Source organism: Stegodyphus dumicola, chromosome 2 (genome assembly GCF_044657685.1).
Source record: "Stegodyphus dumicola isolate Sdum_Otavi_A_Nest chromosome 2, ASM4465768v1".
In the NCBI taxonomy this organism is placed as follows: Eukaryota; Metazoa; Arthropoda; class Arachnida; order Araneae; family Eresidae; genus Stegodyphus; species Stegodyphus dumicola.
This window is the reverse complement of record NC_140769.1, coordinates 301,175-314,863: the sequence shown is the minus strand read 5'-3', so window position 1 is coordinate 314,863 and position 13,689 is coordinate 301,175. Positions and strand designations below refer to the sequence as shown.

Sequence of the window (13,689 nt, the reverse complement as noted above, 5' to 3'; positions counted from 1 at the left end):
CTGAAATAAGCTGTGAAAAAACTTTATTTTCGCTGGTATATCAAGTTGGAGCATAGTTTTTCTAGAGGAAACTGACGCCCGTGGTCCTGTAATTGAAAAGATCTCAACGTTTTCATTTGAAAAGGTACGTGTTAGAAAGGTTACGTGTTCAAACATAGGTAACGTATTACAAATATTGATGCTCAGAAAACAGAAGTGCGGTCTTTGTTTACTCAACTGTTTTAGAGATGTGTTCTTTGTTAATGCAATAAATCACTTACTGCCAAACTCAAATTTTATTTCTTTATTACAGACAAAAAATTCTGTAGAAATAACCTTCAATACTTTTTTTAACTGTATCTATTAATCATGGTCTTTACCCATTCTGTTTTATCAGCGACATTTGCATAAACGGTTTTAGCACCTGGTCCCGTACATAATCCAGTCATAAAGTTGTTTGTTGTAACAAAACTAGCGGCTCCAAGGACGTGCCATTTCCCGCCGATTTTACACGAAACAGGACCCCCACTATCACCCTGCAAAAAATACATACGACGTGAAGAAAATAAAAGAAATGCTTAATAACTAGCAAAATAACGTAATATTCAAAGCTACTAGTTTTTTTAAAAATTTTCTTTGTGATGGAGGGCTCGGGCACCATCCCTCTATCTCGATGATCAATTGGTATAGCGCCACGTCCTCCCTTATCTAGAGTCCGGATTGAGGGGCCGCGAGCCTTGCACAGGACGCCCTGTCCCAACGTCCGGACCATGCCTTAGACTTTGAGCCATCCTTCAACTAGGCCATCTGTATTGCAATCTCATGCATTGAAACAATTTCAGTGCTAAGTTTAACTTCTGTTATCTGATTCGCGTAAGTGACGGAGGTTTAATTTCGTAAACATGACACCTCCAAATATTTAGTTCAAGCTTTTAATAAAAAAAAAAAAAAAAAGTTTCCTTTAACCGTTTCCTTGGTCTTGTAATTTCACAGAAAGAGCGATAATTCATTTGTCGATCTTAGTACGGATGAAAAAGATTCAGTTAACTTACAGTTGACAGTTGCGTTGAGAGTTGAGTCTGAACACCCGTGCGGCTTACTTAGACTATTCGGGGTCTAGTCCAGGCTCCGTAACTATCCGGGGCAACACCTCATAGTCCCCGATGGCTTAATGGCAAATCGCACATTCAGTTGATCAATGTTAACGAATTTCGCTTACTGCGCATGCTCAGTGGCGTACCGCTGGCGTGGGAGAGAATACCGGTGACTAAGCATAAGCAACCCTAATTTGTTATATTATATATGAATGGAACGTATGGTAAATACTCAATTGTTTCTATTCCTCAGAAGTATAATCAACTAATATATCTTGTAATGTTTCCTGTTTTATAATCCTTTTTAAAAGAAAATTTGGGTATTTTACAATCGATATTTACACTCCAAGTAATGAAGCAGCTTACAACCTGACACGTTTTAGAACCTCGAACTGTTTACGCCCAAGATAACACAATATCAACCATATACCGTATTTATCTTCTTTTTAAATTGCGCCAAATTCTCTTTTGGGCATGCGCTGTAAGGAAATTCGTTTAACATTGATCAACTCAATGTGCGGTTTGCCATTATGAGCCCCGATACACTGTTCCTGTATCATAATATATCAGGGGTGGCCAAAGTGCGGCACGCGAGCGTGATACGGCTCTCACAGGCAATTTGTGCGGCTCATGAATATAAAATATATGTATGAAATATGGTAAACTAAAACTATTCAGTGTCCAAAAGGAAGTAATTAATGAGTGTAGACTCATTTTACAAAGTTATCAGGGATTTCTTTCTATTTGAAACCTCCACTAATTCTATAATAGTGTCAATATGAACTTGTGGCTTTTAGAAAATCTAGATGTGGCTCTCGAACTTTCCCGAATTCAAACGTGCGGCTCTTACTGACATGAAGTTTGGCCAACCCTGTAATAGATGCTCACATAGTTCATAATACATGCTTACATAGTTACATAGTTCATAGTACATGCTTATATATGCTTACATAGTTCATAATACATTGAGGCTGTTACATAATACATGCTTACATAGTTCATAAGAAATTTCATTCGCCATAATACATACATGTTTCGTAATATATACAGTACTTAGGCTATGCTGAACTCTACTAAATCTGCATAGGAAAAAAAAGGGAACAAAAAAAGAAAAAAAAGAGAGAGAAGAGAGATTGATTGGGATCTATTCCACACTGCACAAATCTGTTCCCAATTTCTCCAGTTTCTGCATTATCTTGCATATTTTGCTGCGAAATGCTGGCTGCTTGATCAGATGAAGCTTATAAGAAACTGCCTGTTCCGGAAGCTGAACATGCCACTGTGTGGTTAGAGGGCATTGAGTCAAGTAAATGGTCTGATTTACCCATGGCTCCACAGACACAACTTTCGGTATTCGCAATTCCTCGCTCATAGTAATTGGAGGGAAAAGGCCCGTGCCCCGTCACAAATCTCGTAATTTGTGGGGATGACTCAAGACGATCGAGCGAAACTTTATGGTAGCATTCATAGGTCCTCCTGCTTTGCTCGGTAGTGTCCCATTCCCATTGCCATTGGTGCTGAGCTGCTTTCTTTGACACTTTTTTACGGTGAGACTACGGGAGTTTGGTAATAACGCCTTGCGCATCGATACTGTGAGCTGCTTCTTTTGCTAGCCTGTCGGCTTCCTCATTACCTTGAATGCCGGCATGCGCCTTTATCCAAGATATGATGGTATTCGTTAACGGCGAACGCTCCTTCGGCATGTCCTGAATCTCCGCTATGATAGGAGAAGGATGTCTGGGATTTCGTAAGGCATATATGACCGACAGGCTGTCTGTAAGAATATTGATAGTGGATCCTACTGGGGAGCTTGTTAACTCGATAGCTTTGCGAATCGCAATTGCTTCAGCCTGGAAAACGGAATTATTCTGTCCTATATGACCTTTCCATGTTAACAGTTAACTTACGGGTAGCCTTAAAAAATGAGAAACGAATATATGATCATACAAAGAAGTAACTCAACTTAACTTAATAAACGAAGTTTAAGATAAGAGCGGCAGCGTATTTTTTTATGACAGAAGAAATGAATGATACATTGTTGACGAATGCAATCTGTTTGGTAATTTATCTATGAATTTGAGTAAAATTCACTGACAGGAGGAAACGTTAGGCAGTGAAGAGTACACATAGTTCGGGCGCCACTGGCCACTGTAGGGACATTAGGATTTTTTGGAAGGAAGAGAGAGGAAAAATTAACAAAACCTTCGCCGTGAATAGAACCACGGACCTCTGGAATACCGGCCCAGCGTGCAAAACAACTACACCGCAAAGGCAATGCTAGGAAGGCGGTAGAAATACCTTATAAGCTTATAGCATGCATTAGTGACATTTAAACGATCCAGTTTTCCTATCGGGGATGCTCAGATTGTAAATAGCAATGCAAAGTAATTAGAACGCTGATTCCATACAGTACAAGAAATACCAGTATATCAGCATTATTATGATCCTATTATAATAGGTACTCATTAATTCTTGGACATTTGAACAATATTGAGAAACTATTTTCACGAATATTATGCATTGCCATAGATGGGAGATAATTGGGTTAAACCACATTTCAGTGAAGGTCAGGATTAAGTAAGGATTCCAGTATACAGCAGATGAACAAATAAGGAGAGGAAATAAATATATAAAGATATTTACAGGATAAATAAAATGTAGTTGTAATTCTCTGTGATATTACCACCTTCAAAGTAGTTCCCTTCAGCATTTACACACTTCTGCATTCGGTGCTGCCGTTGCTGGAAACAGTTCTGCAACGAGGTTTTTGGAAGGCCCTTTAGGAAATTGTCCGTTTTTTGCCTGAACCTTTTCAGCTGAGGTAAAATGGATTCCTTTTAAATACTATTTAGCTTTAGGGAATAAAAAAGCCGCATGGAACCAAATCAGGTGAATAAGGAGGATGCCCCATTACAGAAAAAAGAAACTGCTTGACAAATAGGGCCGTGTGAGCAGGTGTATTGTTCTGGTGCAACAGCTATCAATCACTCTCCAACTGTGATCTTTTTTTCCTAATTTTTTCACGAAGTCTTTTTAGTACTTCAATGTAGTAGTGTTGAAACCCTCCGAGCGTTACGGGTTTAGCTCCTAAATTTCGAAGTTCCTCAAAATGTCATGAATAAGTGGTATTTTCTTGATTTAAATTAAAAAATGACTGTCTCTCTTTGTACCCTGATTCCTTTTCTTCCAATATACATATACAATATCGGATACATTAAAAGCTAGCAGAAATTTTCATGTGTAATGAACAAAGAAGCCAGCCTTCTGTACAGAATTTCCAGGCCATAACGCTGAAAGAATTTTAACAGTCTGACCACTGGGAACTCATTCAATCATGATGAACCTACTGAGCGCCCTTGGGCGCCCAGCACGTTCATCTTCCCCCTTGAAAACCGCTTATGCCATTCAAACACACGGGCATGAGACAAAGTTTCATCTCCATGAGCCTCGGTTAACATTTGAGATGTTTCCTCCGTGGATGATTTCTTAAGTTTCACAAGCAACATGATGTTGATCCGATGTTCGGCTTTTTACATTAGACAGTTTTTCGGCAGAATGCAGTTGCACGTGTTCACTCAATGACATGCGTGTGGCATGACGTCACCAACACAGTTGTTGCCAACTCCACTCTGTTTACAAGCTACACACTCCTTTTTTTTTTTTTTTTTTTTTGACACACCTCCTATTACATAACGGTTTTCTTTAGTTTCTGGCAAATATTTAATTAAATTTTCATTTTTATGCTATGGCTTTTCATTACTCAAAATGATTTGAGTTGAAAGTAAATGTAGTTAATCTGAATTCTTTAAAAATACCTTTCCTTACCAAACGGTTTCAGATTTTAAAATTATTTAGTCAGAAGTACATATATGTACATGTTTAAACGATAATATGATGCTCACATATATTTTCTCTAAATATACTTACGTTGTCAAGCTCGAGATCAGGATATGAAATTATTTTCTTGGATATTCTCACTTGCTCATAGCGGGTCTTGTTATACTTGCCGTGGGCTCCTAAATGAATTTTTATCATTCCGGGATAAGGACCTCTGTTCAAAATATCAAAATTAAAATTTGGAATAAATCTTTTAGGAAATTGGAGAAAATTAATTTTTCAGCTTTATCGATATGAAATTCATATACAATAGGCAACATGCTTCATTGCTTATTGAAAATAATTTTTCTGCATTTCGATGCATAATTTGTTTAAGGTTCAGAAGATGTAACGTTGTTTTAAATGACTAATAAGGCCTTTTTTCCCATTACATTTGACCTTGTTTGACTTTTCTGTTTTTAAATTGCGCAAATATTCATTACAATATTTAAACGTGATAGTCGAAATAAGAAGAAAGGTTTGTCCAAGAAAGTAGTTAGGTTTAAGATGGCTTGATTTAATATTATACAAAGGAACGAAATCAGCAGCACTTTCCTTCAGCTTGATAAATATCTAACATATTACCTGCTGCGCAGTTTCAACTATTCACGAAGTGATAATTATTGTCTGGGCTTTTTGTTTAGTTGGAAACTCAGCACTGTGCTATAACTACTGGCGTTTAGACCTCGGTCGCGCACACTTAGCCTACGAGATACTTAACGATTTGCGACACTTTGTGTCCGGTCTGGACACACCTAAAAATTTCCTTCTGTACACACAGACAAATTGAAGAAAAAGGATTTATAGGTTACTCTGAACCTTCTTTATTTATAGTAGATGGCAGCTCAACACAAACCAGTCCATATATTTTAGCCAAGTTTAGTTTTTGAAGACCCTCATATTTCAAAGAAATCTTCCAGATTTTTCTTAGGGTATAAAAGGAATTGTTTGAAAAGAAATTTCTGTGTTATTTTTTGGCTGTATGTTAATCTTCTTATTCTATATTAGTTTTAAATTTTTACCTTGAAATCTTGCCTAAAACCAAACGGCGTACCTAAAACCAAACGGCACCGGTGATCTAGGACAACTGAGAGTCTGTATTCTTTATTTCTCCGCATCTCATCGGTCAGTTCATCGACAACAATGCTCATTTCAGCACTCTTTTCGAAGCTCTATTCAATCAGACTGCCACTTTGGACACACCGACAGAATTAAAACGATAAGTGCTATCTTCACAAAATTTCACTTGTGTACTTCTCTAGGGATAATTAGACTGCCTACCTTTTTTTTTTTATAATCAAAACACTTACTTTAAAAGGTAGCGTGCTGGGAAGGGTTAACTGACACCAGTTAGCCGACAAGACATTTAGCCAACACGGACACTCATTCGACATGGACATTTAGCTGACAGGTGACAGGTGACGGAGGACGAGGTCGCCTGATGTTTAACATAGGTAAACAGGCATATGCCCCGAGTCCTCCACTATCTAGTGGCAACAACTCCCTGGAGCCTCATCAGGCTGCCTCGGAAGTTTATTTGGATCTTAATGAGAAAGTTACATGGTCATACAAGGATGGTTGACATAGTCTACATTACGAGTGATGTATATGACATTTGAAAGTTTTAGGATTACTGTGGTTACAGGTAATTTTAAAAAAAGGGGGGAGATGGCATAACAATATAAGACATAATACACATAACAACACTGAATAACCTGAAACACATAACACTTATAACATTTAAACCATACAGTACACATAAAAACACTTAAAATACACAGAAGATACTCACAGACTACTAAGTAGAGTACTAATAATGCATTCATAGGATGCTGTTAAAACATATAATGCTGGGCAGATGTGATACTATGTGATATATAAAAACGTGTAATAATACTGATAAGATCACAGGATGCAAAGCAGAGATAAAGCTGTGATACTAGTGAAAACACATGGTGCATGCCAGATATAAAGCACGCGTGTAACATTGCCAGATATACAGCACGCGTGTATACTAATTAAAACACATGATGCAGAATACCGACAGGACATTTAGCTGACAGGACGTTTAGCCGACAAGGTCACTTAGCCGACAGGACAGTTAACCGATAATAAGTCTCTCTCTTCCCAATGCTTTCACATTCCATTTCGACTTTGCTCAACACATCATGTTACATTCATTCCCGTATCCAGTCGTTTGACTCATTTTTTCTCTTTTTCTCCTGAGTAGACGTTGAAGATCTCTCACTGTCTTGTATCTTATGTAAAATGGCGCGAATATTCATAAAACCCGGAGGAAAATTCAATTAGAAATAGAATACCTGATTAGTACTGCCCTCTAGGAGGTATTAGAACAAACAAAAATAAAAACTCAAACAAACAAACTCGTTAAATAATTACGCCGCCTTCTCTTGTAGAATATTATGAATATTTTTATATGTATTTATCGCATAAGACGTGAGTATCAGTGTATCTAAATTATTGTAAATTAATTCAGGTATGTACTTAAATTAATTTTTTAAAACACTGAAAACAGAAAGAAGAAAATAGTTCCTTAACTGAAAGTAAAAAACATTCCACTTAAATTTTAATAATTTAGTAAAGTTTGCTGAAACTTGGCAATTAATTTTATAGCCTCATTAAGGTTAAACTCATTTCTGATATTTTTGAAAGTATTTAGAAACTCTGAAAATGTATTTGTTATACGGTCCCAAATGCTAAATCATACAGTAAAGTAGTATGCAAATGCTCAGTTAATCTTCATGCAATAAAATCTCTATTTTAGTCATTGCTTAGAAGCTTTCAAATGCGGCTTTCTTAATCTTGCTAAAATAAGTTATTGTAACTAAGTTCATGCAACTTCTTTTAATCACGTCTATGTTCTCCTCCAAAAAACTGTGTTTGCATTATTAAACTAAAATTAGTTTCATTAGATTGTTTTGGATAAACAATAATCTAAGCTCTCCTTTTTCTCTTCGCCGGAAAGGAGGCACTTTTTAAATTTATTCATAGAGCAGGAATTTGGTATTTACGATTCAAAGTTAAAATAATAATAATAATAATAAATAAATAAATAAAAATCTGAAGGGTTTCAGATTTTAAATTACGTCTAAAAGGGCTTTTTTTTAACATTTTGTCTGTTACCTTTATTTATTAAACATCACGTTCTTCGCACTTAAACCATAAAATTCAATTCAACAGCAATATAGCAAAACAGTTTTAAATTGAGCCTATAAATTAGAATTTCCGATACAGTCTATATTTCCGATATAGTCCCGGAGTTAAAAATGTTTTTTCTGTACAACGTTGCCATTTCTCGCTTTGAAATCCTTGAGTTTGTCAATGAAAAATTCATTTAAAGTTTTACAAAATATGAAATCGATCATAAAAAAAATTCCAAATTTTCAAATTTGAGCTTTCAGATGCCCATATTCGCAGTAGGATTACGTCATTCAAAATTCGATGGCTCTAGGTACCGTTGTTTTATCACAGTGCGAGAAATATACATACATGCATGCAGATTCTTCATTATTTAATTTCTTCAAATATAATGCAGGACTCTAACATTAGGTAGCTACAGTTTGAAAAGTGAAACGGACATTCAGAGTGATTCGACGCAAAATCGCAAAACGAAAACAATAGTCCCTCAGAGACAAATCTCCTTTGGACTAATAATAATATACTATTTTCTGGAGTGATGGTCGACGTGGCACAAAACTGATTAACCACAATGGTAGAGAAATGGGGCCCACGTTCCCCGTCATTCATTCACTGACTCACTCACTCACTCTTGCTTCTGTTGTACCCTCAGGAATGTAGGCCTTAAATATACTAGTTCGGTTATTTATTATACCTAGGCTTATTATACTTAGCACATGCTTAAAGCCGAGTCCCTATTAACGCATTAATGACCGGTAGCCTATCAATCGGCTTTTTATCGCCAACGCCTACCGACCGATAGCCTACAATCGGCTTTTCATCACCAACGTCTACAGACGGTTGAAAAAATAATAAAATTACCGAGATTAGAATGAAAATTTATATACCGAGATTAGAATGAAACGTTCATGCTGTATTCGGCTTTCAGAATTTCATGTCCCATTGAAAGGCGGTTCAAGTAGAATGAGAGCAGCACAGTAAGTCCAGGACAAGATGGCGAAGGGGAAAACACCGCTACCTTAATAGTATCCAACCCTACCTTGAGTTGGAGTTATTTGAAAATATTCAGCCCTTGATTAGATAATTAACCTTCTTGCAATCGTTTGCGAGATTGACACCTTGCCAACCAAAAATGTGCATCTGAGTGTTTGCCATCAAAGTCTGAGCTCGAATGAACCCTCGAACGCCAAATGTTCGGTTTTATCCGTTTTGTGCACTCTCTGTGAGTTTGTCACTAAACTGATTGTACAACTTTTGGCCTCCGCTCATTCGCTCTCCCAAAACCGTTGTAAGTTCAGGTTGGAATTCGTTTCTGCTTCTCAAAGTGGAATGCGAGTTTACGTTCTATGGTAATTATTGCTCATCTGGATGAGTACTATCACCCCTCTTAATTTGTAAAAACAATTTAGAATCACCCTGTATAGCATTCAATCATTCAGCGCGAATCTTTGGGCATTTTTGAATCCGCAGGCAATTTTTTGCATTATATATAAAAGCAAATGAAATATTGACACTTTGCACCACCGATGCATTTGAAATGCATTTTTCTTTTCAGTACTCAGTATCTGAATGCATTGAGAGTAATTTTAAAGGAAATTAATGCAAGCGTATATTATGTAAATACACCTCCGAACATATTTAACAGCAAAGTCCTTTAAGGACGCTCATACACCTAAAAACCCTTATGATCTTCGACTATGTGACTGTTGCAAGAATTAGGATATTTTTTTTATTTTAAAAGCAATTACTTCCAACATTTTACAGCTGACTCCATAATATAGCTGCTTTGGAAACTAGTAACCAGAAAGTTTGTGTTGCCCAAATAGTTTTGTAATTTAATCCGCTTTGTAACAAAATTTTTCGTCATGTTTCCACCTTGCGCGCAGAATATTTTAAAAATGGCTAATGGTACATTCTTGAAATTGGATGGAATTCCTTATATGGGCACTATTTTCTAACTGAACCAAAAATCTGATGAATTTTAATATCAAAAAATTTTATGCACGAAAACATTATAGATTTTTTTAATAAAATACATTTTATAAACTCAACTCCAAATAAAATAAAAATTTAACAGGAAATTCTTAGAATTTTTGGTTTACAATAGTTTCCAAATGTTATTAAAGCTATATATTAAGTATGGAATTCAATTATGCAATATGATGTGTTAAACTGTGCGCGCAAGGTGGAAACATAACGAAAAATGTTGTCACAAACCGGATTAAATTATAAAAGTATTTGTGGCAACACAAACTTTTTGATGACTATTTGAGAAAGCAGCTATATTATGGAGTCAGCTGTAAAAAGTTGGAATTAATTGCTTTTAAAATAAGTTATCCCAATTCTTGCAACAGTCACATATTCGAAGATCTTATGGGTTTTAAGGTGTATGAGTCCCCTTAACCGAAAATTGTAGGCACCATAATAAATATTTCATCTTGAAAATGAACATGTAGCATTCAAATATTTCAAAATCGCTTACCCTACGACACAATGACTTGCTGTTAAAACCCACTGAGCATTTATGAGTGTGCCACCACAAAAATGACCGTTGGGGTCACTAAATGCATACTGAAGAGAGACCTGCCATGGCCAACTGTTGGGGACAGCTGGTTCACCCCCGACGAGACGATCCGTGGAGGGGATGGTTTTCGGTGCGATAGGTGCTTCTCCGCAATCCGTTGGAAAATTGATGATAGGCATACCTGACAAGAAAGAATTAGATGTTACATAAACTCGAATGATATTTTGTCGTGCATGTAAATTTAAAGTGCACATAGACCTTATCCAAATGGCATTGACGCAACTGAAGATAAAAAAGGAATATATCTCTAGTAATACATAGCTATTGGTAAACTTCTAATTAGAACAGAAATAAATAAAGATGAATAATTTATAAAACAAAATAACAATTCAGATTGCTCCCGAAAAATCACAAAGTAATTGTATGATACTACAACTACTGTAGCTTAGTAAGCTGTGGATGAACATTTTCTGCTCCATTATGCGATGATGAATCGCTTCTGAACTTAGAAAGCCCACCAGCGGCCGAGCGGTAAAGTTGCTGGACACTGGTAGTTCGGTCAAGGTTCGAATTCCGCAACCGGGCTGGCTGCTTCGGATTTTTCGGGATTTTTTCCCGAGTGTAATATGTATACGAGCCAGTTACTCTTGAAAGATCCTCTACGAAGGCATCCCTTCCCTAAGAAAGATAGCCGTCGAGTGCTTTGCCATGTTCAAAATAAAACAAATTCGCCTGAATTCCGTAAATTATATGCTTATAAACGAACAGCATCTGGTTTTACCGGATTTATCTCTGTTCCCGGAGCTATAGCAAACGCTTTTTTTCTGATAAACCGTCCACTCTTTGAGTTCCCCGCTCTTCGTATTTCCAATGATCCAATATCAAGGAATCCTTGTAGAGTATAGATTCATAGTAGGTCGTCACAGTTGCCCTTCCTTTAGAACTTTCCTTTTGATATACCCAACTTCAAATAGCAATGTACATGCACTGCGAAGAGGGCCTCTCTATCTTACATATTTGTTCAGTTCTTCCTGAATCGCCCAACATTTTTGGCTATGTAAATTATATAGGTTTATTGTTTGGAAACAAAGGTAAAGACCGCTTTTCCTTAAAATATTGATTCTATAAAGGTATTTGCAGTTCCAAGGTTTCTAGAAATAAAATGCAGAATGTAAAGAAAACAGCTTCAGCATTAGAAGGAAGAACTTCTTACCCCCCCCCAGTTCTGAAACTCTTTTCCAAAATTTTGCGTTTATAGAATGTTTTGGATAAAAGGGTTTTCTAAATGTAACATTTAACTTTTTATGTGGATTTTAAAAAAACTTAAAACGAATTCGAATATACTATTTTCACTAGAGGTAGAACCAAACTGCAAAGCAGAATTGCTGGTTCTGACAGTTATTACTTCTATATCTTGCATATATTGGAAGTTTATATATTAGATACTATTTATTATGCAGCACTCTAACGGGGAGCTATTTATTGCGCTATCTATAAGTCATTATTTTCCCTACTCTCTTTAGTTTACTGTATCGTAAAGGTTAAGCATTTTCGAATAGTTAATTGTTTTATCTATTACCTTATAAGGTATTTTCTCTCTTCTTTTTGCATGCCTTCGTGGTGTAACGGTAGCACACTCAGCGCGTATTCGAAAGGTCCAGACTCTAGTCCCGATGAGGACAATGCTCATTCTTGATGTCTCCTTCTTCAAAAGAACTTAATGACTCTACTACCTATCGTTCTTCGGTCTGCGTCTTGATTTATTGCTTTATTAAGATTTATATCGTTTAGGTATTTTAGTACTGAGATTATTCTACGATGCTCTTAACGGAGTATAAAAGAAAAAATAAAAAAATTAAAAAAATAAATAATTACATTCTATTATTTTGTATTAGGGGAAAGAGTATTTGCAGCTAACTTTATTATTATTATTATTATTATAACTTTTAGCTTTATTATTCATGATGGTTATTAACACTGTTATTAACTTTTAATGTCATGAAAATAATTATTTATGACCGCTTCATGATTTTTGCTTATGAAAGTATGAATTTTTTGTTTAGTGCATACGGGTTCGTAACAGATTGAATGCACACAAAACCAATGACAGCTTGACAAAATTCATTTTTTCCCAAAGAAACACTTTACAGTTCTAAATTTTACAAAAAAGCCCTCGTACAGCTCTTCTGAATATCACAGAGCGCAATCAATATTTACCCTCCAGACTACTTGTACAGACATTAGGTTATTTTGATGCGAGAGAAGGGAAAAATGGACAGTGCCCTCGCCGGGACTCGAACCACGGACCTCTGGAATACGCGCCGAGTGTACTGACCACTACACCACGAAGGCATGCTGAGAAGGCGGGAGAAATACGTTATATTGTAAGGATCTTAAGTTTTACTAACGTTTATTTTATTTTAAATCTTTACTATCACTTCTTATTTTCTACTTCCGGCCAGAATTAAAAGCGTTAACTTATTTATGCAAAATTTGTCTGGCGAACGCCAAGTACTTAAGTTGTGGCTTTTTGCCAAGTGAGAGAGAGGAAGGAGTTAGTCGAAACAGGCCGCTTGCCTTAGAAGTTTTACTCGGTTGCTGGTTGCCTTCCAGGCCAGAGGTTTAATCCTCTTGACAATTTTAAACGTATTGTAGTGTTAACAGTTCTCTGTACTACATACGGCTTCCTGTTAATATAAGGCCAATATTCCACGTTTATTATTCCAAAGTTTAGTTATATTTTTATATTCTTACGTTCAGACCACAAGTAGTTGGTCTCTGTATTCCGAAGTACGGAAATTATTGTAAAGAGTGAAAAATAAAGGGTTTTGTATACCCTTCCTGTGTATCTTGTCTACTTCCCACAGTTATTGAACATAGCTTTAGTAAGCTCCCTGTTCCGAGTCAGGTCTGTGCATGTTCCCAAAGAAAGTAAGGCGGAACATTGAACCTGATAATATATTCCCCCTTTTAAAGGGAGACTGGGGATTAGGGGACCCGGTCGCCAAATCCTGGTGGTGGAGAATCATTATCAGTCTCCTTTTTAGTTCGGGCGCC

At 36.5% G+C, this 13,689-nt stretch overlaps 1 protein-coding gene across 1 annotated transcript; it reads right to left on the bottom strand.

Moving 5' to 3' along the window:
- Window positions 1-267: 267 nt before the first annotated feature.
- On the bottom strand, window positions 268-10,811 carry LOC118201784 (chymotrypsin-like elastase family member 2A). The gene is made up of 3 exons (XM_035373941.2): window positions 10,591-10,811; window positions 5,001-5,124; window positions 268-515 (listed from the first exon to the last, which is right to left on the bottom strand). The coding sequence occupies exons 1-3, from the start codon at window positions 10,809-10,811 to the stop codon at window positions 330-332; spliced, it is 531 nt and encodes a 176-aa protein (XP_035229832.2). The 3' UTR covers window positions 268-329.
- Window positions 10,812-13,689: the final 2,878 nt, after the last annotated feature.